This window comes from Arachis ipaensis, chromosome B5 (assembly GCF_059453495.1).
Source record: "Arachis ipaensis isolate K30076 ecotype BB chromosome B5, ASM5945349v1, whole genome shotgun sequence".
Classification (NCBI taxonomy): Eukaryota; Viridiplantae; Streptophyta; class Magnoliopsida; order Fabales; family Fabaceae; genus Arachis; species Arachis ipaensis.
Genome location: NC_142440.1, coordinates 2858188 through 2876167, shown reverse-complemented (window position 1 = coordinate 2876167; position 17980 = coordinate 2858188). Strand labels below are relative to the sequence as shown.

The 17980-nt window shown below is 33.5% G+C and overlaps 3 protein-coding genes across 3 annotated transcripts; all 3 read right to left on the bottom strand.

Annotated features, from left to right (window-relative positions):
- Positions 1-579: 579 nt before the first annotated feature.
- LOC107642471 (WAT1-related protein At3g45870) lies at positions 580-3676 on the bottom strand. The gene is made up of 7 exons (XM_016345837.3): positions 3339-3676; positions 2572-2634; positions 2361-2477; positions 2020-2269; positions 1383-1538; positions 1063-1214; positions 580-934 (listed from the first exon to the last, which is right to left on the bottom strand). Exons 1-7 carry the CDS (start codon positions 3542-3544, stop codon positions 790-792), a joined length of 1089 nt encoding a protein of 362 aa, XP_016201323.1. The 5' UTR covers positions 3545-3676; the 3' UTR covers positions 580-789.
- Positions 3677-3798: 122 nt separating this feature from the next.
- LOC107642470 (WAT1-related protein At4g19185) lies at positions 3799-6404 on the bottom strand. The gene is made up of 7 exons (XM_016345835.3): positions 6080-6404; positions 5566-5628; positions 5344-5460; positions 4976-5243; positions 4584-4739; positions 4291-4442; positions 3799-4147 (listed from the first exon to the last, which is right to left on the bottom strand). Exons 1-7 carry the CDS (start codon positions 6268-6270, stop codon positions 4000-4002), a joined length of 1095 nt encoding a protein of 364 aa, XP_016201321.1. The 5' UTR covers positions 6271-6404; the 3' UTR covers positions 3799-3999.
- Positions 6405-9842: 3438 nt separating this feature from the next.
- On the bottom strand, positions 9843-13701 carry LOC107642472 (WAT1-related protein At4g19185). The gene is made up of 7 exons (XM_016345839.3): positions 12964-13701; positions 12299-12361; positions 12082-12198; positions 11611-11896; positions 10832-10987; positions 10439-10590; positions 9843-10268 (listed from the first exon to the last, which is right to left on the bottom strand). The coding sequence occupies exons 1-7, from the start codon at positions 13182-13184 to the stop codon at positions 10067-10069; spliced, it is 1197 nt and encodes a 398-aa protein (XP_016201325.2). The 5' UTR covers positions 13185-13701; the 3' UTR covers positions 9843-10066.
- Positions 13702-17980: the final 4279 nt, after the last annotated feature.

The window sequence follows — 17980 nt, the reverse complement described above, 5'->3', positions numbered from 1 at the left end:
ATGAAAAATATAATAATAAAAAAAATATAATTATGAAAAATTAATAAAAATAATGAAAAAAAGAATGAAAAATAAGTTGTGTCCCTTGTTAGTGTCCCCGTGTCATTCCTGTTAGGATAGACATAAAATACACTAATTCAGTGTCTTTAGACACACTGTCTCTGTCCATGTCTCCTCTGTCAAACATGATTTTGTGTCTCAGTCTCTGTAAACAAATGCAGCCTTACCGTTGCTTTCCCTTGGGCTTGATTGGCATTGGGCTGGGTTGTGGTTTTAATTTCCATTCAACAGCCTTGAGATCACTTTGCTTTTGCATTTGGACTGCACACTTAACATGGGCCTGCATCACTAAGCCATTTCATCAAATCCCAATTAGACTTTTAACCCAAATAACACTATGTTTGTCAATTGTCATCAGTCATCACCAAATTATTATTATTTGTTTGCTAAACTCAACATTCTTAATTTATTACACGCCAACTTTCATTGGATGTCCATACAAGGTTGTGTCCTTATCAAAAATACCAATAGACAATTCTATTAATAACTTCCATCAATAACTACAAAAATAGAAAAATATAGAAAATGTGTATGTATAGCATAGTAGACATATATGTTTATTCTATTCAATTTCATTAACATAGTTTTGCCCACAATTGGCATAAGTAAAGAATAATATAGAGTAAGAGATATGATGTGAAACATATAAGCAGAAATGAAACTGCATAATTAAGTTCCTAAGCTAATAATTTAAGGGAAGCATTAGAGGACTATGAAGTAATGATCCTTTTAACACACAGTCTTTTCATGAATAAGTGGCTCAGAAACACAAGATTCACAAGGAAGATTTTCAGCAGCATCTGCCTGCTTTTCTTTGTAAGATCCCCAAGTAACAATATATAGGCCAACAATGATAAAAGTTCCTCCCAGGATGCTGTTGTCATGCACCAAAACATAAAATAAAATTAAAAAAAAAAATAAAGATTAGTGAGAAACTTTAAAGTAAAATATAATTTCAGAATGCATGCATCAATAACTGGAAGCAATACATAGCAGCAATACCTTCCCAAGTAAACAGGACTTCCAAGGAAAATTAGGGACAGCAGGGTAGCGAATGCAGGTTGAAGGGAGTTATATAAGGAAACCATAGTTGGCCCCAAAATCTTGTTGCACCATGTTATGAGTCCATAACCAAGAGCAGATGCAATAATTCCCTAAAGGGTGAAAAAAAAAAAAGAAATAATTTGTCATAAACTATATGTTGAAAAACCAGAAAAATCTATTACTCCCTCCATTATAAGTCATTTTAACTTTTTTTGTTTCATCTGTAAATCCGTATATTCGGATGCAATGTTAGAGACTTAAAATTTTTAGTGACTCACAGCATAAAGAACAGCAAGTATTTCTGACTGTGTCAAAGTCCAGTCAGTTATCCCGTCCGTCATGAAAATCGATACTATCACCATTAATACAGTTCCAAAGAAGTAGGAATATGCTGTGAGGGACAGGTTTGTGGGGTACTTTTTCAACAATTTTGCCTGAAAATATAAGTCATAGAAATAAATTAGAAGTGACAACTACTTTCCATGTAGCAGAACCTACCACCAAATATTGAAGTGTGTAAGTTAATGAATTTGATAAGTCCTCAAACTAGAAGCAGATAATTTGATAAGTCCTCAAGATAATGAATCCTATTATCAGTGACATAAAAGACTTGTTTGAATTTGAATACTATACCTATCCAAAGTTCTCAGTTTTTTTTCATCTGAATCATAAGAGATGTGATAAGAACTTGGAGTGCTGATACATGACAAAGCATTACAAAGTTGCATTCTCAATAACTTGGACATGTAAGAGTTTGGCTCATGGTGGTGGTGGCTAATACTGGCAATGTCAGATTACATTAATTTTTCGATGTATCAAAAACGTTAACACAACATTGATTGCTGATCACTGATTATTACCTTTTACCTTAATGCTATAAATATATTTAACACTACATAACAAAAGGATACAAACCTGAATTGATAGATAACCTGCCATGCACATGCAATTCCCTATTAAGCAGATAACCCCAAGACGGAATTGGTCGAATCCTACATCCTTCAACCCAGATGGATTCTGTGATACATGTTCCATTCCTGTTTCTGGATTTCCTATAACAACTGGACCGGGATACAACACCATTGATATGGCTCCAGAGACACAGATAATAGTTCCTCCAACCTTTGCCACACCTTCATATCTTAGCAAGTTCACTTTCTCTGTGCTGCATCAATAAGTTAAGGTATCTAAAATATAAAAATAATATGCCAACACATAGAAATAGGAATCCATAAGAGTGAAAATGTGAAATTGACCCCATGATTGCAGAAAACATAAATGTTAAGACTGGAATGGCTGGCTGAGCGGCAGCTGCATATGTTGGATTGGTCAAGTTTAGACCAATAAGAAACAGAAGCTGGTTGCCAAATATCCTGATCAAGATTCAAGAAGCAAGAATTCTTTACGTATTAATATAACAAAAGTTATTAATTATATAAACTGAAATGAGTAAATGAAGAAGCTCACCCAAGTAATCCAAGCAAGAAGAATGACATGAGTAGGTGCTTAGTAACGGGCGGTCGCGTCTGCCTATAGACAACATGGTAAGGTGAGGATACCACATATTACAAATGAAGTGAAGATAAAGTTTGAGCTCTAAAGTTTGAAAATGTGTAGGACTATTAAATTTGCAAAGAAAGCAAGTATTGTACATTTCTAGTATAGTACACTTTTTAGATTATTACTCTTGTTTCTCAGTTCCTGTTATCTCATTATTTCTTATTTTTCATCCCAAGACAGTTACCAATTACAACTATATCTACAACTAACACAGCTCCTGCTACTATTCACAATCGAAAGGCCTAATCTACCAAATGAAGTCAATGATAAGAGTAAAGAAAAATGCTGAAACCACAAAGTTGCAACACTGGCCCAGTTACAAATTGTAACAATCAGCAGCAGCAGAACCCTTTGTCCTTTATCCCTTAAATATTTCCTTCTATCCTCCAACTTTGTAGAAATATTTTCTGTTAAGACGTGTGCAGAAATAGGATTATGTATGGATTTTGTAGATTTTTTTAACAAGAAGATGTTGATATATAACAGCTTTTTGTAATCATTGAAAATAAGAATACACACTCTTTATTATTTCATTAGTCTTATCTTTTTCTTTAAACAGTCATATATAGTGTTAAGTCATCAATAAGAAGGAAAGCATATAGTTAGTTAGCTCTTTTTAATATAACTAATGGTTGAAACAAGTGGGATAAATAAGAGCATAGATAGTCACATACCTCTCTAGGAAATAAGCAAAAGGAGAAAGGACAAAAAAGCCAATGAGAACTCTGTAGACACAGAAGACTAGTTGGTTGACTCCATCATTGAGTGCAACTTTTGTGATGACAGGGTATGCTCCATAGATTAGGGGCACCATTGACATGGTCAACTGTGCCTTCCATGTCTCACCACCCCTCACTGATCCTGAAGCACCATTTTCCATATCACACCACTGTAATTTCCACAGAATCAATCACACACACAAAACGGGGAAAGTGGTTGTCAAGAAGGAAGGGAAGTTTTTGTCTTTTAGGCTTTTAGCTCAGTGGGTGCTACTAGATCTTGGTGTTTGATTAAGCTAGTATTGTCTTCTATCAGCAATTAAATATTATTTTTTAACTTGTCTCAATCAGCATAGTTGGCTAGCACAGGTTAGTTAGTGATAACTCTAGTTAGTTTGTAAGTAACTCAGGTTAGTTTTGTGTTGATTTAATATGACATTTCACATAGATAAAATCAAATATACAGAAATTAATTTCAATACACAATAAAAATCAATGTGCTGCTATCCAATTCTATTACAATCACAGCATAATCAAATACACAAAAATTGCATAATTCAATTCCTTAAGCCAAAGACTTATGAGAAACATTGAAGGGTCCCGGAGTAACAGACTTCTAAAATGTTGGCTGTTTCTGAATCAGTGGCTCTGAAACACAAAATTCATAGGGAATAACTCCATCATTCGCTTCTGTCTGTCTTTCTCTGTATGATCCCCAAGTAACAATGTATAGGCCAGCGATGATAAATGTTCCTCCCAAGATACTGTTGTCATGCACCAAAAAATAAGACTGATAAGAAACTTTCAAAATAATAAGATATAATTTGAGGATGCCACTTCTAGATGCCATAGCTCATAGAACAAAATGCATCAGTAAGTGGAAGCTATTAGGACTTAGGAGCAATACCTTCCCAAGTAGACAGCACTTCCAAGAAAAATTAGGGAAAGGATAGTAGCACATGCAGGTTGAAGGGAGATATATAGGGAAACCATGGTTGGTCCCAAGATCTTACTGCTCCATGTAATAAGTGCATAACCAAGGGCAGATGCAATAACTCCCTGGAATAAAGAAAACGGGGAAAATATTAGCTTCATAAACATGGCTTATGGATGTAAATGGACCAGAAGATGATCAGCATTAAGCAATAACACACAAGGGCTCATGAGGATGGAGATTGATTTAAAGATTCAGACACTCACAGAATAAATAACAGCAAGAATTTCGGACCCTGTTAGAGTCCAGTCAGTAATCCCATTAGTCATAAACATTGATACTATCACCATCAATACAGCTCCAAAGAAGTAGGAATATGCTGTGAGAGATATATTTGTGGGGTACTTTCTCAATAGCGGTGCCTGAAAAGAGATCGAAACAAATTGGTTCAAACTGGAAGCAAGGAAATGAATATACTTCCTCCACTCAAATAAATGTCTCTTTTGACAAATTAGTACATCTAAAATCATGTAGCAGATATAGTTATATCTAGATAAAACAATCTTTTGATGTATTGATTTGTCCCGGGCGACATTTAATTTGAAACGGATGGAGTGATTAAAAGTCATTTAATGGATACAAAAAAAGGATTAGATACCTGAATGGCTAGATAAGCACCCATGCACATGCAGTTACCTATTAAGCACATAACACCAAGACTGAATTGATCAAATCCTATATGTTGCAAACCATCAATTAACCATCCAGATGGCTCAGTTTGAGATGCATTTTTCATTACTATTTCTTCATTTCCTATCACAACTGGACCGCGATAGAACACCATCAACAAGGCACCAAAGACACAGATAATAGTCCCTCCAACCTTTGCCCACCCTTCATATCTTAGCAAGTTCACTTTTTCTACCCTGCATAAATAAGTTAAGGCATGCTTTACTGTGTTTCAAACATTATATTATATGAAAACTCAGAATTAGAAATAAAAAAGAGTGAAAGTGAGAAGCTGACCCCATTATTGCAGAAAACAGAAATGTAAAGACCGGAATGGCTGGCTGTGTGGCAGCAGCATATGTTGCATTGGTATACTTTAGACCAATAAGAAACAGAAGCTGGTTGGCAAATATCCTGAACAATATTCAAGAACCAAACATTATTTATGTATTAATAAAACACTATAGTTCTTACATTACAGAGAAATTAGGAAATAAGTGAGTATATGAAGAAGCTCACCCAAGTGATCCAAGCAAGAAGAATGACAATAATAGCTTCTTAGTAATGGGTGGTCGCATATGCCTATAGACAAACAACATGGTAAGATAAGGATATCAAACATTATGATAAATTGAAAAAATACCATCATACTAAAGGGACAAAATAGTATAGACTATACTTAAAGTTTCACTTCTAAACTCTGGATGTTAAGGACTGTCAACTTAAATGTGCAAAGAAATTACATTTCCAGAACCATTAGCAACATCAATCACACACAAACATAGTACATATATAGAATTAGGTTCTTTATGATAATTATTATTAAATACCTCAAATCAATGTCCAAAAAAAGTAAGCACATTTGATTTCAGTTAAATGGAAAGCATGTTCTATATTAACAAACAAACAAACAAAAAAGATTTTTTTTTTTTTTTTAAAAAGAAGGAATCCGTACAACTATGATAGCCATGACTCCAATAATTGAACCTATCTATCTACAAGTAATGGAGAAAGTGAAGAGAAATACACATACTTTTCATGGAAATAAGCAACAGGAGCAAGAACAGAAAGGGCAATGAGATCCCTGAAGACACAGAAGACAAGCTGGTTGACACCATCATTGAGTGCCACTTTGGTGACAACATTGTAACCTCCATAGATTAGGGGTGCCATTAACATGGCCAACTGTGTCTTCCATATAATTGATCCTGAACCAGTTGCCATCTCACAAACACTTGAACTGCAAAATGGGGTTGCTAGAAATGAAAGAAAGTTTTCAACTTTAACTTCGGTGCTACTTGTCTTGGTTCTGGTATCTTTTGAATCTAATTTTGCATTCAAGCAATGCTGATGTTGACTTCAACATTTTGAAGACAAGGCTGCTCCCTAGTTGTCCGGACACTTGCACAAGTTGCTATCATGACAATCACTAAATACACGTGTTTTTTTATTACAATAAAAAAACATGGATTTAGTTTTAGTTTACTCTCAAATTAAAATCGTTTAAGCGACAAACTGTTGAATAGATTTTCGATTCGCGACGAATTAGTATTTGGTTTTTAGACTAGGAAATATCTAGACATAAATTTAGTTAGTTATATGATGTCAATAAAAATAATTAGTTTATGTAAACGATTGTGTAGAATAATAATTATAGCAGGAAAAAATGATGAATACATTTTTAAAAAATATTAATTTGACAAAAATAATTAAATATGAGATATATATTTTTAAAATTTTGATGGATTAAATTTGGATATCATTTTTTAAAGTGCTGGCTACAAAACACAAAAATTGTTGGCTCGGTAGACTTTTTCATTGAGAGGAATGTTAGGGCCAGCAATTTTAGTTTAGTGTTTTGTAAATCACAAAAATTGTTGGCCTCTAACATTCCTCTTTTTTTTAACCATACTTAGAAGAATGTGAGATTTCTATTCGTAAAATTAGGTGACATTTATTAAGTAAATCTTTCTACAACTTTATTTTTACATTAATAATTACAAATTTGAAAAAGAAAATGGAAAAAAGATGAATTTTATCCCCATTTTTATACATCTTTAAAATAATTATTTAAATATTTCTGTAAAAAATTGAACCAAATACACAAACTTCTTGTCAGTACAAAAAATAGTTTGTGTTATTTTTAATTTTTTATCAAACTAATACTATTTTTTTAAAAGTTATCAGTTACATCTTGAAATTATTTTTTGTGTGCCAAAATTTTATGTATGCAATTTTGGTAATTTGGTTCTTCTTCTAAATGTATGCACGTTTGTTAATCCCACAAATCACAAATGTGGTGGAGAAAGGAATCTTATTGGTTTTAGACTTTCTACTTTCTAATTACTAGGTCAATTTCAAAATTGATACTGATAAGTGATAAAGACCACAGACACATATTATAATATTTTATTTTCTGAAAATGCAGATTGGCCCAGGTACATGGTGGTGTTTGTTGAATTTTGTGATGGTCGAAGTTCCACGTGTGTGACATAATAGATATTAGTTATGGCCTTATGGGTGAATTCTATGATATTTATTTAAAGAATGCTAGGAGACTAGTAATTTTGGTGTTTTGTAATCATTAATTAGCCATTAATAGTATTTTTAATGGTGTGAGATTATATCTAATGGTAGGAGATCACTCACTTTTGTTTTGATGGTTAAATGTTGGCCAAAAAATACAAAAATTACTGGCCTCTTAGACTTTTTCTATTTTTTATTGTGATATTTAAATTGTTTAATTTATTTTTAAAAGTAAATAATAAAATATTTAAAATACAAAAAATATTTAAATTTTATTATATTATTTATTTATTTTTTTAATAAATTAAGCACAATGTGATAGACATTATAACATTCGTTTTAGTTATGAGTCATAATTTAATAAAAATTAATAGTTAAATTAGTTACTAAAAGATGATATATTTTTTAAATTTGTTCCTACAAAAATTTTTCAATTAAATTAAGCTATTAAAGATAAAAAATTAAAGTTTATTTAATTTGTGTCCTAAAGATACATATTAAGATGATAAATTGAAAAAAAAAAAAATATATATATATATATATATATATATATATATATATATATTTGAAAATACAAAAAATTTAAATTTTCAATGAATTTGTTTTTCATTTATTAAATAAAAATATTAAAAATATTTTATTAATGGTAGTTTTATTAAGGATACATGTTAGCTAAACACTAAAAATTAATTATATTTGTCCTTCAATCACTCCATTCACAATTTTCGTTAATAATTAATGTTTATGAAACATTAATTGACAACATTATGATATCTGACATGTTTAATTAAATATTTACCAAATATATTTATGAACATCTATTAATTTAGTCATTTTTTCAATTACATAAATCAATCCAGTTACACATTCAAGTATTTTTGGCAATCAAGTTGGTCTAAACTCAACAAAAATCACTTTTATCATATGCACGTTTCAATAACGTAAAACATATCCTTCTTTATCTTTGTCTTCGTGTTTTTTCTTCTTCGCGTTTTTCCTTCTTCTTCTTCGCTTTTCTCCTTCTTCGTCTTCGCATTCCTTCTTCTTCTTATAATATTTTTTTTGCCCATGTTTTACGGTATTCTTGACAGAGTAGGAATTAATTTGTCGTGGATCGAATTTCTATTTAAGAATTAGCTACTGGCCAATGAATTATTGTTATATATATATACATGTTTTGAAAACCGGACCGGACCAGTCAATTCAACCGGGTTAATCAGGAATCGATCGCCAGGCCAGTTCGGTTGACACCCAAAACCGTCTTACAAAAAACTAGTAAAAAAATCGGTCGAACCGAAGATTAACCAATAAAGTGGTTGAACCGATCCATTTTTTAAGGCCTGGTTCACTCCCTCCCCTCTTTGAAACAGTGCGTTTTGAATTTTTATTTTTTTAACAAAAAAGAAAAAAACGCGAACACAGCGAACAACCCCCTCCCCTTTTTTCTGTCACAAATCTAACAAAATCCCCAAACCTAAAAAATATTTTATCACCGCCGCCTGAAACTCGTCGTCTCTATCTTCGTCGGGTAGAGGGTGGCATCGCCGCCGGGTGTGACAGACGGTGTCGTGCCGTCGTCGTCTCTCGAAGGTTCGTTCGACCCTCTTCTCTTCTACATCGCACGAAGGTCTCGAAGCTCTTGGTGTCGCCATTATGGTTCTAAAAATCGGATTGGACCGGACAGTTCAACCGATCTGACCAAGAGTTCCAAGACCTTTGCGCGATGTAGAAGAGAAGAGGGTCGAACGGACCTTGGAGAGACGACGACGGCACGACACCGTCTGTCACACCCAGCGACGATGCCACCCTCTACCCGACGAAGACAGAGACGACGAGTTCCAAGCGGTGGTGATGAAACGATTTTTAGGTTTGGGGATTTTGTTAGATTTGTGAGAGAAGAAGGGGGAGGGGGTTGTTCGCTGTGTTGCCCTTTTTTTCCTTTTTTCTTTTAAAATCAAAATTCAAAACGCACTGTTTTAAAGAGGAGAGGGGGAGTGAACTGGGCCTAAAAAATGGATTGGTTCAACCAGTTCATTGGTTAACCATCGGTTCGACTGGTTTTTTACCTTTTTTTGCAGGACGATTTTGGATGTCAACCGGATCGGCCTGGCGACCGGTTTTTGGTTGAACCGGCCAGTCCAGTTTTCAGAACATTGATACAAATTCACCCGGCATCAAATTTATGAGGAAATATTTCACTCAAGTGACACAAAAATACATTTGAAAGCCCTGGGGTAATTTTGACTTAAGATACAAAATCACATTTCAAATTTGGTCTCCAAATTTAAGCACAAAATTCCATTGCAAAATGCTTAGGACAATTTTGATATTTTGTCCTAAAACAAGAGATAAAATGTTCATTCCTACAATGATAGCAGACACCAATTTTCGGATGAAATTTTACATAGACAGGATTAAACATAGAATTTCACAACTAAAAAATGATAGCTTAAACCAATTTTTACATGATATATATATTGAATAATTTAGTTCCTTAATCCAATGATTTTGGATTAATGGTAATGCTGGATGACCCTGAAATAGCATGACCTTTCTGGTATGCAGTCTTTTCATGAATAAGTGGCTCAGACACCCAAGAAGCAATAGGAATAACTCCAGCATTTGCTTGTTTTTCTTTGTAAGATCCCCATGTAACAATGTATAAGCCAGCAATGATAAAAAGTCCCCCCAAGATACTGTTGAAGTTTTTGCCATGCACCCAAAAGAAAAAGGATGAGCAAATAATATGCAAATTTCAAAAGGCTAAATTGTTAGATGTCTCTGGAAATTGTTTAAAAACAATACCATTTTTGGATGATATAGGAGAAACAAATGCATGAGTAATTGGAAGCAATAGGAGCAATACCTTCCCAAGTAAATTGGACTTCCAAGGAAAATTAGGGACAGAAGGGTAGAAAATGCTGGTTGGAGGGGATTGTAAAGGGAAACCAAAGCTGGCCCCAGAATCTTGTTGCTCCATGTAATGATTCCATAATTAAGGGCAGATGCAATAACTCCCTGAAGAAACAGGGAAAATATTTGTCAAAAACTATATATTAGAGTCTCCACCAAACAAGACAATATTTGTATGAAACATAGCTAGCAATCCGTTTGAATGAAACAGCAGAAACAATGAACAGGTGCCAAATTTAGAGAAGACAACTCAAATGTTAGGAAGAGAATTGGACTGGATGCTCAATAATAAGTGATAACTAACAAGGGATCATGAGATTGAAGATCGATTTAAAATTAGACTCACAGCATAAATAACAGCAACTACTTCTGACCACGTCAAAGTCCAGTCAGCCGATGGATCAGTCATGAATATCGATGATATCACCATCAGTACAGCTCCAAAAAAGTACGAATATGCTGTCAGAGATATGTGTGCATGATACTTATTCAATAATGGTGCCTGAAAACAATCCATGGCAATAAATCAAACACACCAAGTTGCATATAACATAAGATCAGAATGAATTGGTTAGCAAAAGTTGACGAGCAAGCACAACTAATCTGATCAATGTAGATATATGCGATGCCTAACATTAGGATTGGAGCTTCCAGAAAAAATTCACTTGGGAAGATCTCTTATCTTCCATCATGTTGTATGATTCTTCTGTCAGTAATAATGATATACTTCAATCTAAAGGGGAAAAAGAAAGTTATAACTCTGAAAAGCATTCAGAAGCCATCCAAATCCTATGCCAAAGAGTGAGTATATAATGTGTGTTTTATGAAATGTGGTTCAAGTGAATCCAACAAAGATATTGGTTTAACAAACAATAAAATTTACTGGCATTTTTGGACCAAATAATTTTATCAAGTCAGGTCAGAAAACATTTTAGCAATATAGAGACCTATATATTCCAAAGTAAATTATCTCTAGGGAAGTGAATCATGTTCATGATATGAAAGAACTGTTTGCAACAGAAGAAACTATAACTACCCAATCTCTATAGTCCACACCCTTTGTCACAAGACATGTGAAAAGGAATTGGAGCCATGAAAAAGAATAGTCAACAAAAAGGTACAAACCTGAAGGGCCAAAAAAGCAGCCATGCACATGCAGTTTGCTATCAAACACAAAACCCCAATATGAAATCGATCTAGTCCAAAATCTTGCAAACCATCCATTAACCATCCAGCTGGCTCTGGCTGACCTCTGGCACTAATTTCAGTTAGTGCTACATGGTCTAGATCTGAATATCCTATCAGAGCTGGACCTCGATACAAAACCATCAATACAGCACCAAAAACACAGATGAGAGTTCCTCCAATCTTTGCAATCCCTTCATATCTTAGCAAGTTTATTCTTTCTGTACTGCAGGAATAAGTTTAGGTAAGCATCTTACTGAATGTCCTAGGGTAGTGGGATATGCTTATTAACATACACAATTCTGGTTGACAGTTTAGAATGTGCATTCGCTTCTATAGGCTCTATAGAAAAAGAAAATTTAATATTCGGTTAACACATGAAGTAAGAAATCGCTTAAGAGTGAAACTGACCCCATCATTACAGTGAACAGAAACGTAAAGACTGGAATTGCTGGCTGCGTGGCAGAAGCATATGTTGGATTAGTATAGCTTAAACCCATAAGAAACAAAAGCTGGTTGCCAAATATCCTGACCAAGATTCAAGAAGCAAACGCAGTATACGAGATAATAAGATTATTGTTCCTATATTGCCAAAACAGTAAACAAGTGACTACATCAAGAATCTTACCCAGTTAATCCAAGAAAGAAGAATGACAGCAATAGGCGCTTCGTGATTGGGGGCCGTGTACGCCTACAGGCAACATGGTAGATTAGGAAATCACAAATAATAAATGAAATGAAGACTTGAGAATACCGTCAGTGGAAACAATAAAAGTCAGAGCTAAAACTGTTTCTAAATTACTTCGAATCTGTAGAACTGTTAAATGTGCAAAGCAGGTATGTATAACCTATGCTGTTAGGTGCCAACAATCAAAATTAGCAGTCTTCCTGTATAAGATATAAACATGATTAGCAGCCTGGACCCAGTAGCAACAATCAAGCACAAACTTAGTACATTTCTTGAACCAGGTTTTAGATTACTATTGTTCATTGCCTCAAATTAATGTCCAAAAGGAGTAAGCCATTCAATATCAGTGAAATACAGAGCATGCTCTAAATTTGCAGGAAGAAATTTCTAAATAATTAATATTTTCAACACAGACTCCACGGTGCCAGAATCACCCATCATATACAGTGGAAAGTGCATCAATAAGAAGAAAAAATGCAAAATAGTAATTATTCCAACAGGTTAAATTTTTCTACAACAAATTAGAAAGTAGTAATTATTTATGGCTAAAACAGAACACAATTAAAAATTTCTTAAAGGTGAAAAGGGAGATAAAAAGAGCATACTTTTCATGGAAATAAGCGACAGGAGCAAGGATAGAAAGGGCAACGAGATCCCTGAACACACAGAAGACTAATTCGTTGACACCAACATTGAGGGCCACTTTTGTGATGACATGGTATCCACCATATAAGAGCTGCACCATGGCCATGGCTAAATGAGCCTTCCATGTATCAGCACTCACTGACGCTGACCCTGACCCTGATCCTGAAGCTGATCCAGCCATCACAAACCCACCTTTTCTTCTCGCTCTCTGTGGAATTCTGACAAACACCTCGCAGACAAAGAAAAGAAGAAGATGGGATGGTGGTTGTTGACGGTTTTGATTTGGTTTGGTTGTAACAGTGGTTGGAGATAGAATGAAACACACGCCAAATCAGATGCTTGGTTTGCAAGGCACATACAAACAAACACGCGGAGAGAAAATGAAAGAAAGTTGAGAGCTTTTAGCTCAGTGGTGGTTGATCTTGGTGTTTTGATCGAGTTTGTGTTTCTGGGTGGAGGAACTCGTCTCCGATGGAAAAATAATAATATCTGCTGTATATGTGGACTGCCTTGTCAGCTCCATGGTTGTCGTAGAAACATTTTGTGATAAGAACAACGTCTTGAACATACGTGGAATATTTTGTTGGTTTTCTAATTTGTTGCATGTGCCATCATCATCCCACTGGTTAACGTTGAAGTTTTGGGTCATGAATTGATCATCGAACTGCCACTTCCAATTCATGTTTCCTGATGATTATGACAATAGTATATGAATTTCATTTTCAACCATGTTTAAAAATTGTGACTAGTATAAAATATATTAAAAATAAAATAAATTAAATTATGAGTATATACTCATTTTGGTTTTCAAAGAATTTCAAATTGAACACTTTAGTCCCAACTAAAATTAATTACTCGATTGGTCCCTAACAATTAATTCCATCAGTCACTTAGGTCCTTTACTCCGTTAACTCTAACGGAGGACAAAATAGTCCCTGACAACTCTAACAAGGGATAAAATGATCCCTAACCCCTTTATTCGAAAACGACACTGTTCTTCTCCAATTTTTATCATATCTCGCATAACCCTAACATTCATACTCTCCTTCTTCACCTTCACAGTCTTCTTTTCCATCTTTTCCTTCCTCCTCTTTAGCTCCAAGATTAAGCTATGGTATAATTGTCACACATATCACACCTACCTCAACATGTCATGGACCACACACTTCCTAAATCTTTGTGACTGGTACATCCACTTCCTCTGCACTTCACCCACCAAAAATATCCACTTCCACGTCTTCGATAACATCACCTCCAACCCCGACACGTCCACGACATTCTCAAGACCAAGTTCCACAACTACTCCAAAGGCATGCCTTTCTCCACTCTCCGGCAAGCAATATAGATTGTTGGACATTAGGACATCATGAGAAGATTCTCCTTCGACATCATATGCAAATTCTCATTTGAAATAGATACCGAGTGCTTTATTCCTTCTTTTCCAGAGTCCAAGTTAGCAGACAGCTTTGACCTTGCATCCAAGCTATCAGTACAACGAGCAATGTCGTTGTTGCCGCTCATATGGAAACTGAAGCGATTACTGAATATTGGTTCGGAGAAGAAACTGAAGGAAGCGATCAGAGTGGTGGACAATGTGGTCATGGAGATGATAGGCAGAGGAAAAGGGAGATGGCAACGACGACGACGGGTCTTAACAAATCAGACTTGCTGCCTAGATTCATGGGATCCATCGAAGACAATAACTAGTTGAGAGACATAGGCATTAGTTTCCTGAGTATGAATTGATTGAGAACAAATTGAGGATTTTTTTCTTGTGAACATTAAATTTATAGAGTGTGCAATGTGTAGTTTGAAATTACAGTGTTAGACTGCTAGTGTTATACGCGATATGATGGAAATTGGGAGAGAACAATGTTGTTTCCGAACAGAGGAGATCAGGGACCATTTTGTTCCCTGTTAGAGTTATCGGGGACTATTTTGTCCTCTGTTAGAGTTAACGGAGTAAAAGACTTAAGTGACTGACGGAATTAATTGTTAAGGACCAATCGAATAATTAATTTTAGTTAGGGACTAAAGTATCCAGTTTGAAATTCTTTGAGGACCAAAATGAGTATATACTCTTAAATTATATGTCTTTTTATTATAGTATATTAATATTAATAGATTATAATAAAAAATAATTTTATATATATTTAATTATGTAATAACATATTATAAAAAATAACGTATAATTGATAATTTAATAAAATAAATGTGATTGAAAATTTGAAATATTAAATAATTATGTGAAATATTTATATAGTATATTAAAATTAAATTTATCTTTATATATCACGTTATATATACACACAAAAAAGTCTATGTATAGATAAAATATATATATAATTTTTTATATTTTTTATCTTTATTTATCAACAAATTTTATGTAATATTTAAATAATGTTTTAAGTAATAAATTTAAAAATATATTGTCAATACTCGATTAGATTTCATTACCATGCTTTTTCGAGAAAAGGAATTTATTATCTCTAGTTTTGAGTTTTTGTTAAAGAATTCCATCTCTTTTATTGTTGTCGGTCTAAGTGCCATTATATATCAATTTGGATTGACTTTTCAAAAAATATATATTTTTTAAAAAAATTAATAAATAAAAATTATTTTATATTTAAACAAAATTTTTTTAAAAATTTTAAATATTAAAAATATTTTTATTTTTTTAAAAATAAGGCATTGATAATTTTTTAAAAAATAAATAATTTATTTTTTAATAAAAATATTTTTTTTAAAGATATATTTAAATAAATTTTAAATTAAATAAAATACGTTATTTTTAAAAAATATATTTTTTCACTTAAAAAAGCTAATTTAAACTAGCAGGTAGTTATTCTCTATAACTTATCTCGTAATTATACACGTCGTATTCATTTTTCCTCTTGATGTTTGACTTTCACAATCAACGTGCGTAACTGAGGTGGGAGAGAATCAGTAAGTTCCAATAATTGAGGTGGTGGGAAAAAAATTATTTAAGACACATACTTATTTTATTCTATTTCCTTCTGTATATTTTGATATACGCCTATATATAATGTTCGAGTCATCAACTCCTTTAATACAAGAAATCATATAATATTATAAATAAATATTAGTGATGAAACAAAATACATAGAGAAAGAAATCTTCAAAATATCAAACACCACAGAATAATAACTACAAAGTACAAACAGCATTATCAGGGACTCAAAAGAACACTATGTGATAAAGCCAATAATAAAAGCTGTATATAAATAGCACCATGCCAAAATATCCAAACGCTCGGGAGAACCAGCCAATAAGCTGCATTCTTAGTTTGAGGGTGGTGGGGATAACGCTGTTGGGATGGTTGGCATAGGGGGTAGTGTCAGTTTAGGTGCAGCTGTTGCCAATGGTGGCAATGTGTTTGGCAACTGTGGTGGGATTTGGGTGCTTGGCAATGGTGGCAATGAGAGTTTTGGTTGAGTTGGTTGTGGCATGTTTGGCAATGGTGGCAGTGTTGTAGGTTTAGGGAAACTTGGCAGAGATGGCAAAGGTGGCAGTGTGGCTTTAGGGAGTGGTGGGAGGGAAGGAAGTTGTGGTGCTGATGGTTGTGTCTGCATGAGGTGGCGAGCTCCTAGGCTCATTCTGGGGCTTGACAAGAACAACGCAAGTAGCATGCAAAGGATGACAGAATGCTTTGTAGCCACCATTTTTGAAAGACTTGTGATATGGCTTATGAGTTCCTTTTCAGCTAATTAAAGTACTTGTTTTTATGTGCAAATATTGTGTTTGAGGTGAGTTGAATCAGAACAAGTTGTAATGGGTATATATATTTGTGTGAATTTGAAGCCTTTCGGTGTGTTTGATAAAATGTTGTTGAAGAAGCATTAGTTAGTTTACCTTAACATAGAAGGGAGGCCATCAAATTTCACCTACACCTATTTGTTGTATGATTGTATCCCCAACCAATCTACCAATGAACCTCAAAGTCAAAGATGATTAAACTAAGATAGTTGAATATTACTCTGGAGCAATTCCGTATATAATAACTCCATATGAACCCAAAATGTAGGTTTGAACCCTGACCGACATTTTTTGAACTACATGCTATCTATTCTTAACATATAAAAGTAGATATATAAATTTTATCACATTACTTTTAAGACATATTTTTCTTTCTACTAATATCATGTAAGCAACGTCGTTTACTTGACAAAATTTTATAATCAACTACTCAATTTTTGTCAAAGAGGAGTGCTAGGGGGCCAGCAGAATTTGTGAGTTGTAGCCATCAATTAGCCATCAATAGTGTATTTAATGGTGTGAGATTTCATCTAATGGTGGAGAATCACTCATTTTCCTTCTGCTGGCTAAGTGCTGGCCAGATTTTAATAAATCTACTGGTCCCCTAGACTTTCCCTTTATCAAATTACCTATTATTTTCAAATCAACAAAAAAAATAAACTATACAAAAAAAAAACTCACTAAATATAATAAACTATACAATAAGTTTATAACCCCCAATAATTAATTTCTATAAATAACTCATTAAATATAATAAACATCCATATTACAAATATTACAAATGTCATAATAATATTATTAATCATAATAAATTTTACGTTACAAATATTCAAATTTTATACTATTTGACATATTTATATAAGTCTCTTATCACTATTCATTCAAATAAGACAACTACATTTGTAGCACATGTAATCAAACACCACAATATTCAACAATAAGGTAACCCTATATATTTTTCATAATCTCATCTATCAAATTATTAGTTACTAACCCAATACTTATTTCAAATCAAAGTACTACAACAATTTTTGTACTATTTGATGGTGAAGAAAAAAAAGTGTTGGACACAACTGCTTCAAATCTAATAACACTTTAGAAAAGTAATGACATTGAAACACCATTCCAATTAAAAAATTTGTGCAACCTTACACTTATATTTGAAGTCAAAGTAAATGATTTTAATCTCAAAAAAGATTA

Excerpts from the sequence above, each read along its gene's own strand:
- LOC107642471 (XM_016345837.3), bottom strand. The coding sequence starts at position 3,544 with ATGGAAAATGGTGCTTCAGGATCAGTGAGGGGTGGTGAGACATGGAAG. Across the intron at positions 2,478-2,571 it reads TTCTTGCTTGGATTACTTGG|GATATTTGGCAACCAGCTTC; the intron begins GTGAGCTTCTTC and ends AATCTTGATCAG. Across the intron at positions 2,270-2,360 it reads ATGTTTTCTGCAATCATGGG|CACAGAGAAAGTGAACTTGC; the intron begins GTCAATTTCACA and ends TTATTGATGCAG.
- LOC107642470 (XM_016345835.3), bottom strand. The coding sequence starts at position 6,270 with ATGGCAACTGGTTCAGGATCAATTATATGGAAGACACAGTTGGCCATG. Across the intron at positions 5,461-5,565 it reads TTCTTGCTTGGATCACTTGG|GATATTTGCCAACCAGCTTC; the intron begins GTGAGCTTCTTC and ends AATATTGTTCAG. Across the intron at positions 4,443-4,583 it reads TTCTTGCTGTTATTTATTCT|GGAGTTATTGCATCTGCCCT; the intron begins GTGAGTGTCTGA and ends TCTTTATTCCAG.
- LOC107642472 (XM_016345839.3), bottom strand. The coding sequence starts at position 13,184 with ATGGCTGGATCAGCTTCAGGATCAGGGTCAGGGTCAGCGTCAGTGAGT. Across the intron at positions 11,897-12,081 it reads CTGTTCACTGTAATGATGGG|TACAGAAAGAATAAACTTGC; the intron begins GTCAGTTTCACT and ends TTATTCCTGCAG. Across the intron at positions 10,988-11,610 it reads CTGCTTTTTTGGCCCTTCAG|GCACCATTATTGAATAAGTA; the intron begins GTTTGTACCTTT and ends GATTGTTTTCAG.